Here is a 23,482-nt window from a genome sequence, read left to right on the forward strand (position 1 = left end):
GGGTAGGTGGGTGAAGGAGGAGAGGAGCTTCACGCAGCCCTCCTCCAACCAAATTGTTTTTAATTTAGTCCAAATCGATACCAAAAAAGCTATCAAATTAGTGCAACAGTAAAGTGCAAATGACCCCAGACTCCTCTTGAAGTCACAGGCCTCCAGTTCTGTCTCTTACCTGGTTTTCATGGCTCATTAGAAAAATATTTGATTTCTTTTTTTCTTTTCTAGTCTGAGAAAACACACAGCATTTTTTTTTGGGGGGGGCAGGGGGGCAAGGCTTTACAAGGAAATTTCAATAAAGTTTGCAAAAAGATCTTCCCAGTCCAGTGAGTCCGAACGTGATTTGCCTTGGGTTCCTCCTCCCTCCCTCCCACCGTCCCCTTCGCCGCAGCAGTTCTTGGCGAAAGGGCTATTCGGTCCAGTTCTCTTTGCTGTGCTCAGAAGCCAGCTGGGCGTCCATTTGGGTCTGGCCATTCTGCTCTGCTTCGGGGAAATTTTCAGCGGCTGGAACGGCCAGGCCAGGCTCCTCTTTGGCCAGCCCAACTTCCGGCTCGGCCTCAGTTCTCCACTTCTTCTCCGCCGCGGCCAGCAGGACCTTGAGAAAGGCGTTCTCGGCCAGGAGGGTCTCCGAGGCGTCGGCCAGCTCCTGGAGCTTCTCTGCCAGCCCTTCCAGCTCCCGGGTCTTCTGGTCGTGGAGGCCCTGCAAGTGTTCCCGCTGGCTCTGGAGGGAGCCCTGTTGCTTCCGCAGGAGATGGGCCTCCTGCTGGAGCCGCTGGCCCTCCCGCCGGGCATCCAAGAGCTGTCCCTGGAGCTGGGCCTGGGCCCGGTGGAGGGCCCGGATCTCTGCCCGAAGCTTCTCTACCTGGCGCTCCAGGTGGGCAATGCATCCCCGCTGCAGGGCGGCCTCACCCCAGAGGCAACCATTGAGACAAGGCTCCAGGCTGGAGGCAAGGGAGGGCCGGCCGGAGTGGGCCAGGAGGAATTTGAGGAGGTTGGGAAGGGTGAGCCAGACGTCCGGCGGGAACCGCACGCTTTGGTCCTTCCTGGGAAATTGGGGAGAGACAGTGGTTATGGCCCCTGTCTCACAGGCAGGGTTTCACTGCTAGGGATGCAAAGCCTGGACTATTTTGCCCTTGCATAGTCAGCATCATCACCCCTTAAGCACTAAACTGCCTTGCCTCCTTCTTTGAAGGGAAAGACTAGAGAGGAAGGGAGAGACTAGGTGGGCTGAATGTGGCCCCAAAAATCCTTCTGTTTCCTTGGTGCTCTTTGGGCTTGAACAGACCAAGCGTCAGCACTGCATCTTGCTTTATCAGCTGTTCTGCAGATGCAAACCCTAAATCTAGCAGGGACCCTCTGGATCCCTTCCCTAACCCTAAGCAACAGTCTAGAGGCTCCTCTGGGTCCAACTCTATGGTAAGAAACACTACCAAGATGTTACACCAGGCACAAGCAGAGACAAGCGGGCCAGCCGCTCAACAGCATTCTTTTCTTCAAAGGCAGCATAAGCAAAAATTAAATGTAATTGGCTCATAGGTGGATTGTAGCCAGTGTTTTACCCTCTGGGTTCCAGATTGCAGGGCGTAAAGGAGGAGAGACCAGCCGTGCGGAGCGACTAGACCCCACTCTTGCCTGTGGATCCAGGGGGCTTGGAATGGGGGCTGAGTCCATGCTTCCGTTTTCCAGAAATTCGAATACGAGTCTGTTTTTTAAACAACTCAAAACCCCACCAGCCCAGACTTCAGGCACCATCTCTGCCTTGACAAGGTGCCCTAATTTGGGTGAGCCACTCTTCTTCCCAACCTCACCTGCAATGGCCTACTTTCCCCTGGGAAGATGAAACTTGCAACACACTAGAGATTCCTCCATGGCCCCATACGCAAAGGAGCATGAACAAGGACAGACACAGAGCCATTGCCTGTTCATTTCCTCCTGCCCTGCTAAAAACAGGCCAATCTGCAGGATGTAGCTTGTGACTTTCCTTTGTGACGTTGCTTTCTGGGAGGCAGAAATGGCTGGTTTTCTGTTGAGAGGCTACTTAAATAAAGAGGTGGGCAGTGTGGCCTTCATGCAGCCCCCAGACTAAAAACCCCAGACACTTCTGCAGCCTCTAAAACCCCCCAAACCCACCCATTAAAAAACATGGCAGTATTTTCCCATGATTTTCACCCCCAAACCGAAACTCCACAAATGCACAAAACCAGACGGAAACACCCTCACTGCCCCTATACAACACACCGAGAATCCCCATTCCAGCCTCAAAACCTGCATTTTCATTTAAGTCCTTCTCAAATCAGTTATGGGAAGTGACATAGTGCCACTTCTGCTTGCCATTTTAAGAAGGACTCCTAACAAAAATAGAACTATTTGGGCATGCTATAAGGAAGGGAAGAGGGGCCGGGGTGAGGGGAATTGAGCTCTGGCTGCTGTACAATTGCCTATCCTTTCTTAAAAGGATCATCCAACATGTAATGGAAAGAGAATAAGGGGGACCAGTATCCCGTCCATTAAGAAGGAGATGGACAAACATTAAGACTCTTGATTCCCAGCAATTCTTGCCACTAGCTCCAGTTAATGGGAGTCAGGGCCTGCCAACACCTAGGGGCTGTTCTTTGCCCACCCCAATAAAGCAAGGATCCACATAATAATTTATTCTGCATCCAATACTCATGAGTAGACCAAGGGAAATGTGGCCGTTACCTGTCATGAGGAAAAAAGAGAACATTGGGTAGCTGGTCGGTCATGAACTCCCAGGGCAGATCATTGCGAGAAACGTCGATCCTGTGGAAGAGCGAAACAGACACAAGGGCAATGATTAGAAGAGGGACAGAGCTCTGTGGCAAAGCCTGTGTGGGGACATCAAAGGTCCCAGGTTTAACAACAACAACAACACATTTATACCCTGCTCTTCAGCCAAGGCTATCAGAGTGGCTAGGTAGGGCTAGGTGGTGTTGGTAGGGACATGGCTTCCCTAAAACTGGGAAACTGCTGGATACAAATACTTCCAACAGAGAGCAGTCTGCTAAATGGGCCCAAAAGCTGGCAGGATGAGAAGCATTTTCCTTCCTCTGTCCCCACCACAAAACAACGTGTTCTTTGTACAAATAAGATGATGCAAACAGGAACCCCACCCCTCCAATGTTTGTTGTCGTTGGGGGCATTGGAGCTGGAGGAAAAACGCCAGCGATTTCTGGCTTCTGCTTTGCCCCCCGTTGAGTCAGCTTCTCAAGCGAAAAGGCCGTTTCCTGTCTGCCTGCAACCAGTTGGAGCAGAAGAGCACAGCCTTCATGTTCTTTGTCATCCATTAGTAAGACTGACGGAGGATCGCTTTGGTCCGGTTGCTAAATACCTCCAGTGACGGTGCATTCAGAAACTTCCTTGTGGAGATCCAGCCGTTAAGCTGACTAAGGAGCCCTGGTGGCGCAGTGGTTCAATGCCTGTACTGCAGCCATTCACTCAAAACCACAAGGTTGCAAGTTCAAGACCAGCAAAAGGGCTCAAGCTCGACTCAGGCTTGCATCCTTCCGAGGAGGGAGCTCAAATGAGTACCCAGACTGTTGGGAGCTAATTAGCTTACTTGCTAATTAGCTTACTTGCTGTTCACCGCTATGATCTTTGGAATAGTGGTATATAAATAAAACACAGTATTATTAATTATTATTATTAAGTCCTACCAGGAAGCGAAAACTTTTTTATTCCGGCAGACCTTTGAGAGTTCAATGATCTAGTTGGGGTGGCTATGAGAGAGCCAACGTTTGAGCGCTGGACTATGAACCTGGAGACCAGGGTTCGATTCCCTGATCGGACATGGCAACCCACCAAGTGACCCGGGGCAAGTTGCAATCTCTCAGCCCCAGAAAACCCTGTTGATAGAAGTGACTTGAAGGCAGACAACAACAAAGTGTGTATGGAGTGGCTTGTTGTGTTTTTTATCTTTTATTAGTAGCAGTGTTTTCAATGTGTTTTTAACCATGTTTGTGCAGGAGGAGTGGGAGAAGGAAACGGTCAGAAACTTGCAGAGCCTCCCGGGAACTTCCCAAACCCAGGCCAAGGTGCCATTCTGAGTGACAGTAGGCTCCAAGCAGTTACCAGCACAAGGAGGAAAAGAGGGAGGGAAGGAGGGAAAACACCTGCTTACCTGGCCACCACAAAGTCATCGGGAGGCAGGATCCGAGCAAGCTGGATGAAGACGTGGTTGAGAGACATGCAGAAGCCACACCATGGTGAGTAATACAGCAGCAAGACATCCTGGAAGGTGGGTTTTGGGGGTGGAGGGAAAGAGAAAAGACAGGTTAGATGCTGGGGATCCCCTGCACCAAAGCAGAGACAGACAGGACAAGGTTGATGTTAGAGGCAGGGAACGATGGGAGAGGAGATACCATTTTAGCCACAAGCTCATAACCACCTGAAGAGGCAGACAAATGGCCGGCTCAAACTCTATCCAGTCTGGTCCACAACTGGAGCAGGGTCTTGGTTTAACCCTCTGAATTCACTACACTGCACATGTTCTCCTTATGCCACACAGGATCCCTCTTGCAGATGCGAGGAAGCCATTTCCCCTTCCCAGTTACAATTTCACATCTTTTCCAATATGGCTGCTGCTCCTCTGAATGTCTCCAATTTTCATGATACAAAATGGAAAAGCTGCACGACATCTGGGATGCAACAACACACCTTTACAAAGCCCCTGCGCTAAACACACATTACCTTTTTGCTGTTCAACACGGTCTCGCGAAAAGTGCTGGTGGTAATTTCTTGGATCCTGTTTTGGGCCTGCAGATGTTCGGTTCTCCTCTCACCAACCAGGTGCCTTTTCAAGGGACTGTACACAACACTGTAGTTTTGAATGAAGGTTTCTAGAAACGAGAGTCAATGTTCTGGAGGTTATTGTGGCATTCAGGGCAGGCTGGAACAACAACAACAACAACACAAAAGTCTAAATTTAGGGCCTGAAAAGTAGCTACCAACGCAGCATTAGAAGACTTGGCTTCACGTAGGGAAGGAAACAACGGTTGCCGTTGTGTTTGTTTCCAGGGTGAATACTCTCCACTAATTGTTTCCTGGCTGAAAAACAGGATCCTGATACTCAGGAACCCCAGTCTGGAAGAATAACACGGAAGTGAGAATCCTGTGCCATTTCTGCCTGATGTTCAAAAAATCCCAACGTTCCAAAACAAGGCCACATTACCCCAAAACCCCACAACAAACTATAAGCCCTAGCCTGCTATCTAGCTGAAGGATTCTGCAGACTGGGGCTCTCTTTGCTTTCTCCGAAACAAAGACTCCAAGCCTAGGTTTTTGATTTTAAAGTCTCTGAGAAAAACACTTGAACCAGGACCTGATAAAATCTTTGAAAACTCAAAAGCATGTTCTTCTGAATATATTTAGGGAAAGGTTTCCAATGCACACAAAGAGATTCTCCCTCTAAACTGGCCAAATCTGGCACACATGAAGAGAAAGCAGGAGATTGCGTTGTGTGTGGGCAGCCATGGCAAAGAGTGTCTCAGAAGATCTCCTCTCTGGGCAGCTCCCAGGTATGTGCCAGGAGACATGAGAACTGCAGGGCTCCTACCACGAAGCGCATTGCTGGCAACATAAACAGCCAGTTAGTGAAATATTAATATAGCTGCCTTTCTTTCCAGAGATGGGAAACATTCCCTACAAGGCATCTAGCAATTAAAAATTAATATAGTAAAAGAAAAAAACGTAACAAAACAGAATTAAAAAAAAACACACCATCTAACACTAATGCACTGGCTCCTTCAAAAGCAGTGCTTTTTACCTGGTCGCCTCTGCTTCCTGGCCTGGAGGGCAAGGTATAAATCATAGAAATCACTCCCCCTCCCCAGGCAATGCGCCACAGAACACTACCATATTTGCACCCATTGACTACAACTGCTTCTTTCTTTCCTGGAAATTTTGCACAGACCTGCAGCCGGTGGTTTGTGGACCGGCACTGATCCAGGGACCACCACTTTGAATAGAACTGGCAACGGGAGAACTACTGTAACTAAAAATGGTGCTGCAGTTTAAAAAATACAAACTGCCAGTTTGACTGCGCTTTGCAGAGAGCCTTTTGTATAGACTCCGAGCCTACAGGCAATGCATGAAATAGTGGGAGATGCAGACTGTAGACCCTACCGAGATTAGATTTCAGCAGAGCCTGGTTCTGATCCAGGACGTAATGAGTCTCTTCCTTGAGATCCACGATGGTAGCAAACTCCTTCACAGGAGGAGCGTGTGAAGCGCCCAGCCTTTCTGCATAGGTCCAGAAGAGATTTGAATCCAGCAAGTAGAAGTTTAAGGTCTTGTTGGTTCTGCAACTCAGGCCAGTGAAATTGGAGCCGCAGCAAGTGCTTTCCGGGAGGAGACCGCTCCCGTCCTCAATGTGAGGCATAGAGCTCTGGGGCCTGTCTTTCCAGATCTTCCCATGGGAAGAAAAGGCGTCTTCCAAGGGCTGGCCGGAGGTCTTTCCGGAGCCCACCCAGTTCAGCGGGGTCCCGTTCACCGTCCTGCAGCATGCGGTGTAGTAGCTGAAAGGGCTGTAAAAACTGAGGAAGTTGCTGCACAGGGAAACCGCCTTGGGCACAACTTGGAAGAAGGTCTGCTCCTTGAGGTAGAAAGAATCCAAGGCAGCCTCGATCTCAAAGAAGTTGCAGGCCAGCCTGCCCAGATGGCTGGGCCTGACCCCGACCGTCTGGTTGATGCACAGCTCACAGACGTTGTGGGGGGTCCGCGAGAGGGAATGCCACTGCGGGGGGAGCACCACGGTGTTGCAACAGGGGAGCTTGGCGGCAGAGGGGCCTTCTGCTAGTCGGAGGGTGATGCCAGCCACTGGGTCCTCTGCCCCTTGAGAGCCACTGGCACCTTGCTCCGTATCCTGGCTCTTGTTGCACCGGTTGTACTCCAATGCCAACTTGGAAATCTAAAGAGAGAGAGAGAGAGAGAGAGAGAGAGAGAGGAGGGATGAAAACCACATGGACATTTCTCCTTGTCTTACCACATCTCAGAAGGACAGACCTAGAAGGAGCCTGAAATGCTTTGCCAGCTTACTGTCCCTTTCCACAGAACTGTGTCCATGGAAGAACTTACATGGAGGATTCCCTTGGATGCCTCCAGCTAAACATTGGGAAGACTTTCTTAAAAGCTGTTTGATAGTAGTATGGACTGCCTCAAAGTATGGGGCACTCCTTCTTTATCTGATCTTGGAAGCTGAGCAAGGTCAGTCCTGGTTAGTACTTGGACCACCAAGTGTCGTATCACAGAGGAAGGCCATGGCAAACCTCCTTTGCGAATTCCTTCTCTAAGAAAACCCTGTGAAATTCATGAGATCACCCTAACTTGAAATGCGCAAACACAGTAAGGGAATATGGCATCCCAAGGTAGACAACATGCCCCTTGCATGATATTGGGCATTTCCCTGCCCTGTAACAAACCAGCCAATGTTATGAGATGAAGCCAGGGACATTCACATGCAAGGCACCCTGGTGTCACACAGACCTCACATTGGATGTCCTGAGGAAAAGCAAGCAGAACACGGCAGCCTTGCACATTTAGAGCATTTTCCTCTGGCCCCCATAAATCCTGCCTTTCTTTAAGCCTTATCCTGGCCAAGGAGGGATGACCAACTAGTTTTCCAGCCCAGGCTATCCCCGAAGGCCTTCTAAGCAGTGTGGGCAGAGAGACTGGAGGGCAGGGGAGGGCATAGTTTCCCGAGAGGAGAAGCATTCCCTGATCTGGAAGGGCAGGAGGAGGGGAATGCCCATGATGACAAAAGGCTCCTGGCTCTGTAGCTGCTGCTCCTTTCAGTAAACAAGTTACATAAGCTGCCCCCTGAAAGCAAAAGGGAGCCGTGTGGCCCAGATGGGAACATCCCTGGCTGTGAGGAGGACTCCTTCAGATGAGGAGGAGATCAGGAGAGATGCTTTGGGAGAGGGGGTCCTATTCGGCTCCCTGCGCTTGCACACATAGAAAGAGCCAATGGGGTGAAACAACATCACAAAGAGTCCAGCCCAGAAGCGTCCTGTGAACATTGTGTGAGTCTCCCGTGTGTCTGAGGCAATGGGCAAAGACACACACTCTGCTCAGCTTGTCGGTAGCTCCTCTACCGGCGTGAATAAACACAGTCTTCAAGCAACCATGAAAAAGGCTGGCTCTTCTGTGTGTGTTTGTTTCAGGCTACTGACATGCTACAGAACACTCCTGGTGACCTGTGAGAACATGCAGAAGGATGGCTATCCTTCAGTCCCAGCCTCCAAGGAGTTCACAGCAAGGGACACAGGTGGCCTCCTCCATTTTCCCAAGCCTCTGAAGTAGGTTGGCCAAAGACAGCAACTGGCCCAAGTGGAACATGGCGCTTCATGGGCAAGGAGGAGTCTGGAGCATGGCTAGAAATGGCCACACAAGGCTACCTCATTCAATGGACGGTTCCCCAGGTAAAAACAAAGAAAAAGGGGGTAACGAAAAAGGCGTAGCCATTCTTCTTTAGCAGCTCTTCCTCTTAAAGGTAGACAACACTGCTTAATACAGAATCATGGGTTTGAAGAGACCCCAAGGGCCATCCAACTGACCCCATTCTGCCATAGGGGAATACACAACTAAAGCATTCCAGAAAGATGCCCATCCAAGCTGTTTATGAAGACACTGCACTAGGATTTCCAAGAGATAGAGACCCATGCTGCTAATCTGCCCTGACAGATTCATTCCTCTTGCTGCCCTCCTCCCACATCCCACTTCTTTCAGACAAGCAGTTAAACCAAATAGGAAGGGCAGCAACAAAAGGGAGCCAAGGAGAGGATGGAAATGGGAAGCAGGAAGCCTAGAGCCCTCCCCCGAATTCTGCCCCTGACTTGGCCCTCTCTCAGGTCATTATAAGGCAATTAACCTTCCTTCCCAGACTCTCCAAAATGAGAAGAGATTGCGCTTTTGTTCTGCAAGCACACCAAGGGAAGGAACGTGGCCAAAGAGGGTGAGCAACCATTTTAAATTCTTACACCAGAAAAGTCTGAGTCATTTTAAGGCAACAAGCCACTGCTTATCTTTGACCACCGTAAAACAAAGGCACTTGTGTCTTGAACTGAACAGTCAGCTGGGATAAACTCTTCTCTTGACTTCAGGCTTGAAGTCTCAGAATCTGAGACATTGACATATTTGTTTCAGTTCCCTCTTGTTAAAGGAGCTCCATCTTCCATCCCCTGGGAATACGTTTCTCAGACTCCTCCACAGCTCATTCATCCTGAAATCCAGGCCAGAAGCACCTTCTTTTTCAGGTTTGTTCCCTACTGAGGAGCATCACTTATCCTCTGGCTGTGCTTGCAAGGTCAAAGCCCTTGTTGAGAGCACAGCAGGCGCACAGCACAGATGTCCCAATTTGGGAGAAAGGTGGCATATAAATCAATATGACGAGAACAACCGATGTACTAGTGCTGAGGGATGGTCTCAGTGCCCCCAAAGTACCACTAACCTCATCTATGAGAGGATGGTTTTCTGCCAAGGGGTCAAAGGGAAGGAAGAGGAAGAGGGCTGGTCCCTTCTTCAGCTCGTTGTTCAGCAAGAGACTCTTCCCTCCATGGGGTCTCAGCCAGCGGACAAAGGTCTCCCGGTTGTCCAGGGCCCACTTCCACACGTTTTCAGCAGTGTAGTTCATGGCTTCATGTGGGTAGAGCTGGAAAAGAAAGGGAAAACATCCTCCATACCACTATCAAACATACAGATAAAAGACTTTGATCCAAGCAAGATGGATCATATCACACACAGTTCTGGGAGGAAGGTTTCTCTCATTTGCTTTCTCTTGATAAAAGATCTGTTCCAATTAATTGGATATACACTACATACATACACACAACATATATGTGTGTGTGTGTGTGTGTGAATAAGCCTTGGAGAAAAAGTTGTTGGTGTTTGTGACCAAGTCAGAGTATTGTTCCCAAGCAGAGGTTGGGAAAGTTACTTTTTTTGAGACCACCACTCTAGGAGTTGCAATCCAAAAAATAACTTTTCCAGGCTCCGTTTATAATCTGGATGGGAAGGCTGCAAAAATATTTTAAGCAGCAGACAAGAATATTTAGCCTTGCATTTTAACAGGGTTCCATGTGAGCAAATTGTAACTCGGCCTTTGAGAATTTACCTGCTTATTGGACCATTACTTCTGGGCCAGGATTTTACTGTACAGACTGCATAACTGCATGCTGCTCTGAAAGCTAATGTGACAAAGGGTATTCAACTCATTTATTAAACATTTTAATACTAAATGAGGTCAGAAAACCTAAATGCGATGGACTGTTATGTCTGGATGTTACATTAGAAGAACCAACCTAAGGAGAGAGCGATGGTTTTGAAACAGGCGAGTGGAACAGCTTCCATTATGCTGTGCCCATCCCAAATCCCACAGAAGACAGGACCTCCATCCCAAATTAGGCCAGAGAGTGATCTTGAGCCAAAGCCACAGGACAGCTGGGGAGCAAATTTTATCCCAGGGCTCTTCCCATGGATTAGAAAGTCCTCACTGGCTGGGGCTTTTGCCTACCTGAAACCTGGTAGCAAGCAAAACACCCAGGCTGCCCCCATCTTTCAGGAGGCTTATGAAATCATTCAGCAGAAGAGGAGAAAACTGCCTCGGCAGCCTCTGCATAACAAAACAAGGCTGACCTTGGGCCACTGTTACATAAGCAGGTTAATTTCCTTTATTAGATGCTGCCTCACATGCACTGCCTTTGGGGACTGCTCATTGCTCCCAGCCCCAGAATACCTGCCTGACAACTCAGCGGCAGAGAATGGCATCTGTCTCCGAACACTGGAGCCCGGTTTTTATTACATTTAAATTTTGCAGACAAAGATACTGTGGCAGACCCACTTTGGGCTTGAAAGCCCTGCCTTATCCCACAAGTGCTTCCTCCATGGCACTAGCATCCCAATGCTCATCTGTCAGCTGCACCCAGAGAGTTGGCCCTTGCCAGCTTAGTACAGGTCACGCAGGTGTCCAAAAGTGAAAGGGAGCTACTCACGAGGGATGTATTGACACGCCTGTGCAGGTAGACGCTGCCTGAGCTGGTCAGCGGGATCTCCTTGGCAATCAGCCTATCCGTGATCACTCCAAAGTGGATGGATCCAAGGTAATCTGGAAGAAACACAGCAGAGGAAGCCTTAAGGAAAGAGGCCCAGCCACTTTTATCATCCAGCCTTTTTGCCAGAAGCCAACGCAAGCTGCTTAATGGCATCTGTCTCTGAACGCTGGAGCCTGGTTTTATTACTACAACATTTAAATTGACTCTGAAAGGGACTCTGAAAAGTAAAGACACACAAAGACTCACACTGACCAGGACATGCAGGAAATACCTGTATGAGCACTGTTGTTGTTGTGTGCCTTCCAGTCATTTCTGACTTATAGCAAACCTAAGGTGACCCTATCATGGTTTTTTCTTGTTCAATTTGCCCTTGCCTTCCTCTGAGGCTGAGAGTGTGTGACTTGCTCAGGGTCATCCAGTGGATTTCCATGACTGAACAGGGATTTGAAACCTGATATCCAGAGTCCGACACTTAAACCACCACACCATGCTGGCTCCCAGTATGAGGAACAAGCTGGTTTTAATCTCACCTGTGTCCTCTGCAGATATAATGTTTTAGGATTAAAATGTTCAGTTTCTGCTGCCAAGCAAGCAAATAGGAATACAGGACATGTTCTGAAGAATACACATGAAGCCAGAGCCACATCCCAAGATGCTCAAAAGAGGATTGTTTCCTTAGTGAAAGTTTGTAGTGTTTCAGCCTGTGGATTCACTATACACACTGCCTATGAGGAGGCGTCTCTAGTTCCTTCTGTGACTCCACTGGATGCTCCCCATTTTCAGAATAAAGAGAAATCCTCCAATGCAACAGAGCAGGAAAAGAAAGAGGAGCTGCCATGCTGGGTACTTCAGCCTCAAGAGCTGAGCAGCCTAAAAGCAGCACTCAGAACAGCAACAGCGGCAAAAGGGCCTTGTCAGCTCTCCGGCACAAAATGAGGGAACCAAAAGGACGATTATGTAAAACTTAAAGGCAGCCTGTCAAAAGAGCAGAATTTGCCATGAGAACATCCACACCAGACCTAAGCCAACCCAAACCCATGGGGCACATAATGTTTAAGAACGAAGAGGGGAGTTAAGATCTCTGTCTCTTCCATGCAAGTCCTTGCTTAAAAAAGCAAGAATCTATTAAAATGAAATCTAATGAGAAGTGACAGTTCAGCCCCCTTGAGCCTTTGGAACAAGACTCCTTTTGGGGTTTTTGTTAAAGGGAGAAGGATGGGTCAATTCTGTTAACCAAGGGAGGCTGCTCACAGTCGGATCTCTGGTGTCTGCATTTGTCAGCATCTGCAAAGACCACCTCTCCCCGCTGTTCCTTGTCAGGAGCAACTGAACTGGACCAGACCAGGCTCCAGAAAGCCAAGTATCTATGGACCCTGGCAAGCAGAGCATGAAGGTGAAGAAAAGGGGGCTCTCTGACTCTCTTCCCTTAAATGAAACTGTAACATGGCAAGAAGCCCAGACTGGCAAAAGAAAGGTCAAGGCAGAACAACAGAATGAGATGATGGTCCGGGCGATGGCCGTTCCTCAAGAGCTGGAAAGCAGTTTCTCTTTCAAAAGATACCTGCTGGGCTTTAAAAACCAGGGGATTTTGGGTAGTTTTGACTACTAAAAGATGCCTCTTGTGGGGATGGAGGAGGGAGTAATCCAAGCAATTTCCACCAAGCGCTGGCTGCAGATGTAGTAACAATGCAGGTAATTCTGACTGTAGGAATGCCTGCCTGTCCCAAAGCCAACTGTCTCTTCGGAAGGCCCTCCATCCACCGCAGTCAGAGCTCTCCTTCAAATGTCTTGATCACCAACAAATTCAGGTCATTTTGGAGCAGCGGGGGAGAAGCAGCTCTCTGCTTCGCTCCAGGTTTCATCACTCACTGCAGTCTCATTGGTTGGGCCCCATCTTTCTTTCCCGACTGGGGGAGAAAGGCGCAGCCTGAAGGGCCTGGGGCATTTCCGCTCCCACCAAGACAGGCCTTGCCAAAACTCTTCACAAAATGCGTTCAGGACCTGAGAGGCTCCAGCCTCCAGCTGACTTTCTTCCTGTCCTCTGCCTTTCTGCATTCCTTGAAAGAGGGACGCCTGGGAGTCCAAGCAGTGCCAAAACCAAGCAGCAACAACCTCCCATCCCCAGCCTCCGTTATGTGCTGACGGCAGCCGCTTCACCTGCCAAGAGGAAGAGGCTTTAACCTGCTACAAGAGCACAACGACAAACCCGCCGGTCTCAGGTTTCGTGCTCCTCGGCTCACGCAGGCCTCCATAATTGATGAAGCAATCGGAGGAGAGTTTTGACTATGAAGGAGAAATTGAAGAAGCTGGTATTTACTCTCCAGACGATTGCCTCTAGATGGATGGAGGGGGCTGGCAGGATGGGGAAACAGGAACACACCACATGTTGAAGGAAATCTGGCATCACCTGGGGCCATGCGCGCCTGATGCGCCAGCTGCACAGAGGCTGTTAGCCGCAGGCCCAGGGCACAAGGGTGGACAACCAGCTCTGAGCATTTTGCCCTGTTTTGTGGGCAGGGAGGCAACAAACCGCACCTGTGCCTCTGGAGCAACTAGGCCAGGAATCCCAAAGTTTCCCAACTGAGGGTCTTCTGCAGCCCTTGAGCAAGGTGCTTGTTCCATTTGCTGAGATGTTCTTCTTAAAAACATCAGCCCAGCGGAGAGAGGCTGAAAGCTCAGACACAGACAGACTCTTCCCCTCCTCTCCATCACATGGCATCTTTCTCTGGAGTCATTTCATGCGCTGCTCAGCCGGTCAGCGGGTGCCGAATCACCGAGCGACGGATGGCTAGATGTGCCTTGCACAAATGAGTTGGTGATTAAAGCCTCCTCTGCATCCACATGCCTTTCACACAAATGTTTGGCTTCTTGGAAAACAGAAAAGGGGGCTGGGAGGGAGGCTTATTGTGCAAGCAGCTCTGGATGGCTCCAACACACAAATGGCAAAAGAAGCCAAGCCAAACCCAGTCCAGAATAATCAGCAATCTCTGATAAAGCAATGTGTTGACAGGGCATACACAAACATGGAAACAGTGAGTTGCACCACTGGCGACCTCTGTTCTGTACTCAGAACACATGTTTCAGGGCCCGGCAGGAGAGCACAGCCCCGGGACAAAATGTTTACGTGCCCCATGTCTTGCAGAGTGTTATTTGCAAGACAAACATTGCTTCTCCAGTCGGGAAGAGGCAGGAGTCCAGCTCTTTCTTAAAAGGCCACTGCAGCACCACCAGAGTATTCTGCCTTTCAAAAACCCAACAGAGAAGGCAGGCATCATAAGATTTAGTGCTCTGCCCTTGGGCAAGTGGCTCTGCTCCACTCCTTCCACAAGTACTTTTAAAAATTATTATTATTATTATTATTATTATTATTATTATTATTATTACTTATTGCATGTTTCAATACTGCCCAACATATTGTGGCCACAATGGGCACTGGGGCCAGTTCCAGGGTGCATATAACTCCCTTGTTAAAACAGCTCCACTGACTACCAGTTAAATTCAACAGTTATGTGCTTTTTAAATGATTTTATACTGTTTACAAATTATGGTTTTAGTGTGATGGTTTTAATTGTGCTTAAATTTTTATTGGTTTTTAGCCCAATTCTTTTTGTGAGGTGCCTTGGATAGAAAGGTGGCATACAAATAAGACAAATGTCAGGTTTGGCAATGAGTATGGATGTAAGTTGTGCAAACTTCAGTGCCTGCCTAGAAAGTGATTAACCCCATCCTTGATCCAAGCCATTTCTGAGGCCTTTTCAGGAGACGAGGGAAGTTGTACAATCTGAGCAGCTACACATCAATACAGTTGTTTTACTGACAGTCTTAGTCTAAATCCTTCCAGCTGGAATTAACTTCTGATGGGTTCAAAGAGGCTAAGATGCCTAAAGCCAATGCTCAACTGAAGTTTGAAGTTACTGCCATGCTAAATATTTGGGAAAGGAAGGAAAATTTCATGGGAAGGCAGGATTCTTATTTGGAGGGCAATACCCTCATTTGCATCCTGCTCCTCAAAGCTATATCCCAAGACTTGATGCACAAAGTGGCAAATGGGCATTTGCTGCATGTCACACTTTGAGAGCAACTCTTCAAACTTCTCAGTACCACAATGTGTGCAACCACCTATCCAGCACACGCATGCAGACACATGCATAGCCTCTTGCATACTGTTTCCAAGGACCTTCTACCCCACAGTTCTTTGTATGGCAGAGCTATTATTTATAGCCTGCGAGAGGAGAGGCCGAGGTCTGGGTGGCATTAGCAGCCACAGGGTCACAGCTGGCCTGAATACAGACGGATCAATATCTCCTTTATTAGTGGCAGAGCCGTTTCCCCCAAATGCAGCCTATTCATTACTACAGCGCTGCGTCTCATGCACTAAGCTTGGCCAAACAATTACTGACACCGATTTCTTAAAAAGCCCCACTCCCTCACATGCGCTCCCTCCCATCATTTTGCTCCAACACAGACTTTAGCTGACACCAATTTACACCTTCCGACGGGGTTAATGGGAAGTATAGCAAGGATGCTGCTCCCGCCAAATCGCATGCCGCCAAAGGATTCCTTTGCGATCCTGCCTTTTTGCTCAAGGATGCAAGGTGGCTGTTCCTGTCGTCATGGAGACAACGACAGAGATGTCTCATTTTTGGAGAGTGCTTCAGCTCATCCACCTGCATCCCCACATGATGGCATCCGCTGCTGTTAGACCTGCCTTATATTCTCATATACATGTTTAAATCAAGGACAGGTTTTGGGGCCAAAATTCTAGATTTTGATATGAGCCGTGGATAAGTTGAGGGTCAAACTTAGAGGGCTTTTAGCAAAGGAAAACAATGCCAAAGAACTTGAAAAATTCCAACAAGCATAACTACTTGTGTTCACTCGGATGGATGGATGGATGGATAGATGAGGAGAGAACTATGGTTAATGGTCGCTGTGCGATGTGTTGGGAAGGCGCCCAAGCAAAGCAAAGCAAATGGGGACTATGTTAGCAGTGATTACAGCCTTTGATTTTAATGTGCTAACTTTGAATCTTGCACTGCTCAGCTTCAGAGAGTGACCCCAGTTGAGTCTGAGCACTAGAGGAGAAAAGGTTCCCCTACACCATTTCCTCTGTGCCTCTATCATGCCCATCAAGGTCTGTTATGCCTAAGCTAAAGAGATGCCAACGTTGCATCTTCAGAGTAGCTGCAACATTAGCAGCTCTTAACTTAGAAAAATGAGGGAGTAGCAGACCTTGATGGGGCATGACAGAGGTGTATCCAGAAGGAATTCTCTGGCGTTACCATACAGGATGGAAAACAAAGCCTGCAAGTGCAAGATGCTGCCCAAAGCAGCCTTGTCCCCTTCTGTGGGCCATGCTTTTACTCACCTTTGTTTAGCGAATGCAACGCTGAGGTAAAGAAGGTCAGGTAACCAGGGGGCTGAGGTGAGGCATTGAACTCAAAGTAGCCCAACACTCCAGGCTGCCAAAACAGAAACAAAACACATCTTCAGGGTGCTACAATTTAAAGAGAGAGAGAGAGAGTTCCATTTATTTAACAAATTAAATTTGGTTTATAATGACTGCTATCAAAGTGACCCAAGGAAGGCGAATGCTGCAAATGTACAAAGAGTTCTAGATGTGAATTATTCTCAGCCTCTCATTCTCTGCAATGCTAGAAATGTGGGGACTGAAATAAAATGTTATTGGAGAAGGCAGAATTCAGGAGGGGGCAATGCCTCAGTCCACCCCACATTACCATTAGCTGCCAAAAATAGGGGTGAAAAAAGGAAAGTGGAATTACAGTTGGCTCTCTTTTGACTTTTGAGGATTTGATGATTCATGGATTTGAGTAATATGGTCTCTCTAGGAATCTCTAGGCCCTCCAGTGCAACTGTCAGAAGTTGGCCATAGAGTTGTGATGGAGAACCTGCAAGTTCCTAGAGAAAACACCTCTCTAGGCATTTGTAGGTCCTCCAGCATGATTCTATGTTCAGCATCTGGCAGATGTTGACCATAGAGATATACTGGAGGACCTGGATTTTCCTAGAGAGGTGTTCTCTCAGGTAAAAAGAAGAGTGTTTTTTATTTAAGGTTTTTCCACACTCAGAGGGATCCTTCGCCCCAAATCCCAGCGAATGCGGAGGGATCACTGTAGTTCTGTTCCCTCCAGTTACACGCTTGGTTTTCACGCCATGTTCAAATATTTCCTGTGGGCTCCCTCTTGTGGCTTTAAACTCGGCTGAGGAAGGACGACGTGGGAAACCTGAAAACAGCCACTTGGTGCTCAAGGTGAAACCAGGTTAATTAGAAACTGTGGGCAAAGTGTTAGAATCAGAAAGAGAGAGGAAAAGACAGAAGAAGAGCCAGGAGCAGCTTCTGGATGAACACAAAAGGGGAGCTCAGGTTTACTCCAACAAATGAGAGGCTGCTCAAAGATACTATCATTGGTTTTGCACACTCCAATGTGTCACAGATGCGAACTGGAACATGTGTACAGCCAAGCAACACCAGAAGGTTGCAAAGATGGCAAGAGTTCTTAATGAGCAAAAACAAACCCATCCGCTAAAATTTCTTTAATCAAGTGACGGTCCTGACCCAATTTCCAAGTTTTCTCTCTGTTTTTTGGCACATATACTTCTGGACTGTGTTTTATGCAACTGTGTAAGACGAATGAGTGAGTTCTGACTTAAACACAGAGCTGAAGAACCAAAGAACCAAGGAACCTGGTTTTAAACCAAGCTAAAAGAACCAAAGAAGATGGTTCCGCGCAGAGCATTGATGTGAAGGAGGGATTTGGCAGCTGAGACGGGAGAAAGGCTGAGGAATGTGGAAGCTGAAGCTGGTGCTGTTCAGGCGTGATGAACTATGGCTGGGAGGGTGCTGTTCTCCTGAGTCGCAAAGAAGAGGAACTGACAGGACAATGGACTGCTTTGAACAGAACAAACTGCTTTGAACAGCCTATCTCCTCCCAAAAGAAGAAACTGAGTAATGGGCTGCAATATTGCAAGACTTCAGCAGCCAAAAGCCAGAGAGAAGAGAAGTATAAAGACCCTTGGCTTTCATCCCCATTTTGTTGACATCAACCCCGCGGCAACAGTGTCACCCCCAGCCTTCGAGGACAACTGATCAATGTCTGGTGGAAGGAAAGTGTGTGTGAGTATTGTATGAATGTGTGAGTGAATGAAAGAGCTCTTGATAATCAATGTCTGTATTACTTTTGTGATTTAATAAATGTTACCTGCACAGTGTCTAAAACCAAATCTGGTGTCTCAAGTGTCTGTGTCAGCCCTGCTCTGAATAAGCCCACACCAAGAGAAATGTTCATGACACGCTCTCAGGTTGAACAGGTTGCCCTTACCAAACATGGGGATAACAACTGCACACAGACTGCTCCTAGCCCTAAACTTGGTGAGATCTCAGTTATCAGGAAAACCACAGGCCATTTCAGAATTACTGTGGCAGAGAATACAGAGGCCTAGGCAGAAAGGAAACAGCTTTGTAGATAACAGTATGATCACACTTGAAGGAAATGTAAACCCTGAACTCATGTTTGAAGGCTGGCAAATGGTGAGGCCAGAGATTCGAGGCAACTTACTTCATAATGGGAGAGGAACTGCTGGAGTTTTGACTGAGATGAGATGTAAAGCAGGGGAGTCATCACTCGACGGACAAATTTCTCAATGTAAACGGCGTTCATCGGGCCTTTGTACTCAATAGGCCCAAAGCTAACATGAAAGAAAAGAAGCAAATATAAAACATGGTGTTAAAAGTCTGAAGGGTAAAATGAGGTTCTTGAGCCAGAGCGCACAGCCCACAGAGAACCCCAAAGATACAGGCAGCTGCAGGGACCCAAACCAAGACAGTATAGCTCTAGTAGTTTTCCTCTTCACTGAAAGCAGGTATTTTGTAAAGGTTAGTGTCTCTTCCTAGTCCACTCAAGAGCACAGAAACACTTGACATAGAATCAAAAACCCTTTTCCTCCTGGCAACCCAATTCTGTTTTACTTATGCATGGCTTACTTGACCCGGATGTTTTTATCTCACATGTGCATATTGTTAGTTTTGAATTCATAGTTTACCTGCTCTTCTTTTTTGGGCCAGAAACTCTCTCTCGTCTTTCCATGTTATTCCTGCCTCTTCTGCCAAACTTTCTGTTAAAGCAGTAATGCTGGGAAGACTAGATCTATTCCATCAACCAAGGTAAACCTCTACTTCTAGTTTTTCTATGCTTTTAGACATGTGTGACTTTGTATCTGTTGGGATTTTTGTAATCTGTCTTGAGCCCCAGGGCAGCAGAAAAAGGCATTTCGTTTTATAAAGAAATAAGCATAAAACCCACAGACAAGACAGGCATTCTGGGAGGCAGCTCTTTTCAGCTTCCAGGAGACAGGAAAGCTTGCAGCGCCTAACAGATATTGCCTCCCAAAGAGAAGGCTTTTCTTTCCCTACCTGAAACAACAAAAGACTCACCTCCGATGGTATAAATATATCACCGGGAAGTAAAAGAACTGCTTCTGTTTCCGGCATTTCCCTTGGTTCCACCAGCAGTTGATTGCCACAAATAAGACCTGCAGAGAGAGAAGCCAAAGGAACCCATGAAGCACAAGGGTTTGGGAGCATCCAGAAATGACATTTTTGCCACATTTTGGCCCTCTCTGGACTGTTTTAGGCCGAGGAAATGCCCTTATTTCAAGAGAGACCTAGAAGTTGACTCTAAGGAAGACAAATGCGATCCCCCCGCAAGGCTTGTCCCCTCCAATAAGGTTCCTAAAACGTTACCTGGTCTGCCAGGCTGCTGGCCACCTTCTCAATCTCTTCTCGGACCGCAAGGGACTGTCCGCACCACGGGGCATAGAAATAAAACAGGCTGACCTCCGAATCCCGCCGGATGTTCTCTGCGTGATCCAGCTGCCCCAGGAAAAGATCATGGACCGGAGATTTCGAAGAGAAGAAGCCGACCGGGAGCTTCGCCGGCATCGTCACATCTTTCGCTCGGCTGGCGGGGCACAAGTGGGAGAGAGAGACACGCTGGTCAGGGATCACATAGGGCAGTGATGGCGAACCTATGGCACGCATGCCAGAGGTGGCACTCAGAGCCCTCTATTTGGGCACATGTGCCATCATCCCAGCACAGAGTTTGCCAGAGTTTGTTACTAGAAAGCCAGAGGGACATGGCACTTTGCAATAAATAAGTGGGTTTTGGGTTGCAGTTTGGGCACTCAGCCTCAAAAAGGTTCACCATCACTGACATAGGGAATACTCAAGGCAATGCAACCTCCCTTTCCCACACCTGGCTGGCAAGGAGGCCTAAACTGTCCTTAAGAGTTGCAATTATGGTTTAAGTAACCGCAATGGCACAAGTTGGGTGACTGAAGGGCAATTTCACTGGGAGAGAGAGAATTGTTATTTGAGGGCAACACCTGAAGCCCAGAAGCACAGCGGAGTAGCATTTAGCCATCAGGACTAGTAGGCACAGGCTGCCTTAACCTCTGGGAATCCACCGAGTCCGTTTTTAAAGTCACCCCAGCTGTGGCCATCACTGCATTTGGTGGCCATAAATTCCAAAGGCCCACCATGCACTGCAGAAGGCATTCCCTTTTCTCTGAAGATGCCAAAGACACAGATGTGGGTGAAACGTCAGGAATAAACTCTTCTAGAACATGGCCACATAAACCGAAAAACCCACAAAACCCCATGCATTCCCAAATTTTGCTTGTCCGTCCCGCTTGGTTTGGGGACAAACCTATTTTATTGCTCGGTTTGCAGGCTCAGCAAGAATGAGGAGACACGGCTACCGAAGCAGCAGGACTATTTTGATCTTGTCGCTTTAGTCCCACTTGACGCAAAGACCCTCATTAAGACAAAACAAAGTGTAAAAACCCCAAAGAAGTCAGGTTCAAAGGGATGTTTTCAGTTAGAAACCATGGAGAGAACAGTCCACAAACATCCGGATTTGGACTTCACAGAGGAGAGAAAGAGATCCCAATGCCAGACACACATCGGGCAGCTCTTGAAGTGAAAGGTACAGATGTGTTTCTCTACTTGTTTATTTCAACCTTGCAAAAGCCCTCAGGGTAAGAGTACCTAACAACAACTAGGAATGCCTAACCAAAAGGCTCAGTTACGGTCATCTTGTACATGAGGCTCAACTGGAATGTGTCTCTGTTCAGAAGTATCCTTTTAGGTGCAGCCAAGAGCATCCAAGGCACCCGGCAGCCTTCTCCTCTTTAAAGGCTTCCTCTGGTCCTGATGGAGGCAAAGGGCCTGAGGAAAAAGGGGCCTCTGCTTTCACTTCCAGCCGCCACCTCCCACAGCAAACATCCTCCTTGTACGCTCAAAACCAAACCTAGCGACACGTCAAACAATATTACGTGGCAACAGAAAGAGACAAGTGCCACCAACACCAGCAGCTCCCTGGCAAATTCCTCTCCGTCAAATGCGTCTCTGCAAAGACAACAATATTGAAAGATGTGAAGGAATCCTGTGGCTCCTCTGAAGATGAAGAAACTAAGGCCTGTTACAGACTGCCAAAATAAAGCTGCTCTGGGTCTCTTTGGAGGTATGCTCTTTAAATGACGCATGGGTCCTAAGAGTCTGGAGGTCGCGCCAAAGCCACACTCCATTCCTAAGCACCCGAGTGCAGCTTTGGTGCAGCTTCCGGATTCTTAGGATGCATGCATCATTTAAACAGCATGCCTCCAAAGAGACCCAAAGCAGCTTTATTTTGGCAGTCTGTAACAGGCCTGTAGCAAAGAGGTTTGCGCAGATCTATTCTTCTTCATCAGACGCATCTGGAGCCCAGAAAGGCATTTCTTTTGGGCACTTAAGTCTCAAAGGGGCTACAGGCTGAAGACAAGTAATGCGCTCTTATGTATCAATGTTTCATACCATATGACTTGTATTAATTGACACCTTGAGAGGATTCTTTTGACCTTGTTCTAGTGATGTTTTCTTAATTTTATAATCTTGTTTGTGGTTTTAAGATTGTGCGCCAAAGGCAGGCTTTTGTTTCTGTTTTGGATTGTTGTTTTCTCTCCTTCGCAAAGCGCTATGTCAAGCCTGTGGCGCTACACAAAGAAACGTAATAATGATGATAATAATAATGATAATGATAATAATAATAATCCATGTCTTGACTAAGGTTTTTAAAAAGGCGCTCAAGGGTTCCTTGACTCTTTGCAGGCCTTTGAATCAAGCGGCAGCGTTTTGGGAAAGAGATACCGAAAGGGCCTCCTTGAAGGCCTGCCAAGGTGTCTTGTGCCAGGCTCTGAGGAGGGATGAGGGAAGGCCAAAGCGGGGCCCCAGGGACCCCTGGTGCCAAAGGCACTGCTGTCTGGGCTGCAAGCCACTGACCAGGAAACATCAGCCAAAGGCATTCGCTGTGTCCAGTGGCACCCGGCTGTCAAGGGAGGGAGGCGGCAGGGCATGGCTGCCAGTGTCTTGCGGAGGTGGATGATGAGGATGATGAGGAGGATGAGGATGATGAGTGTGAGTGGCATCTGCAGCCTTGGGAAGGACGGGTGGGCATCCCTCTTTCTCTCTGTCTGCTGCCCAAGAGGTGAGGCAGCCTCCCCACCTTTTTCCAGGTGGATTTGGGCCCCCAAATGGGGACAAAAGTGGGACCGAAGTGAAGTAAAGAAAGACGCAACAAGCAACAAACCCCTGTCCTCTCTGTCCTCCCAGGGCCCCTCCCTCCTGCTCCCTGGCTGGGCGCCATTTTGGGAAGGAGGGAGGGAGGGAGGGAGGCGGGAAGGGATAGCAGTGTAGGCAAGGAGTCCCTGATCAATGCTCTCCCCACCAAGACATCCGGAGGGGCAGCTGGGAGCCAGCCTTTGTCCCTTGTCCCTCCCTTCCTCCTCCTGCCCTCCTTGTCTTGGGTGGCAGAGGAGGGACCCAAGGGAGGCCCCTTCTTCTCCTTCTCGCCCAGGAGCCCATTCGGGGAAGGAGGGGGCCTTCCTTACCTTCCGCCGGCGCTGAGGGCCAGGAGGGCGGCCAGGCCCAGGACCAGGGCGGCCAGGCCCAGCAGCACCGAGGGACTCCGGGCCATGCGGCGGGGGGACAGGGCGCCGGCCCCAGGGCCCCAGACCCGGCGGCAGCAGGACGAGGAGGAGGCGGCCTGCTCGTCGTCAGGGGCGGCGGAGCCCAGGCCTCTGGAGGCCGACATGCCCGGCCTCTCCTCCTCCTCCTGGACCTTCCTTCCCAGGCGGAGCCCCGCCTGGGCCCCGGCTGCTCCCTGGTTCTCCTCGGCGAACCCGGCGCCGCCACGTCGCCCTGCCTCCCTGCCTGCCTCCTCCCTGAGTCAGCCAGGGAGCGTCGGGGCCTAGTGCCCGCCTGGCGCCTCCCTCCTGGTCCGAGTCCTGAGGGGAAAGGAAGGAAGGAGAGGAGCAGAGGCCTGGCTCGTTCTCTGGCTCCCTCCGGGGGAGCTTCCGCCAAGGAAGCCTCG

The 23,482-nt window shown here is 48.8% G+C and overlaps 1 protein-coding gene across 1 annotated transcript; it reads right to left on the reverse strand.

Annotated features, from left to right (window-relative positions):
* Nucleotides 1-2: 2 nt before the first annotated feature.
* Nucleotides 3-23,317, reverse strand: LOC149306549 (thioredoxin domain-containing protein 11-like). The gene is made up of 12 exons (XM_089539592.1): nt 23,001-23,317; nt 19,819-20,035; nt 19,510-19,607; nt 18,635-18,764; nt 16,426-16,519; nt 10,998-11,110; nt 9,458-9,658; nt 6,136-6,919; nt 4,702-4,850; nt 4,133-4,242; nt 2,695-2,775; nt 3-1,037 (listed from the first exon to the last, which is right to left on the reverse strand). The coding sequence occupies exons 1-12, from the start codon at nt 23,201-23,203 to the stop codon at nt 404-406; spliced, it is 2,814 nt and encodes a 937-aa protein (XP_089395718.1). The 5' UTR covers nt 23,204-23,317; the 3' UTR covers nt 3-403.
* Between the last annotated feature and the right edge of the window lie 165 nt (nt 23,318-23,482).

Source organism: Sceloporus occidentalis, unplaced genomic scaffold, assembly GCF_023333645.1.
Source record: "Sceloporus occidentalis isolate IW3139 unplaced genomic scaffold, rSceOcc1.0.p SCAF_10, whole genome shotgun sequence".
Classification (NCBI taxonomy): domain Eukaryota; kingdom Metazoa; phylum Chordata; class Lepidosauria; order Squamata; family Phrynosomatidae; genus Sceloporus; species Sceloporus occidentalis.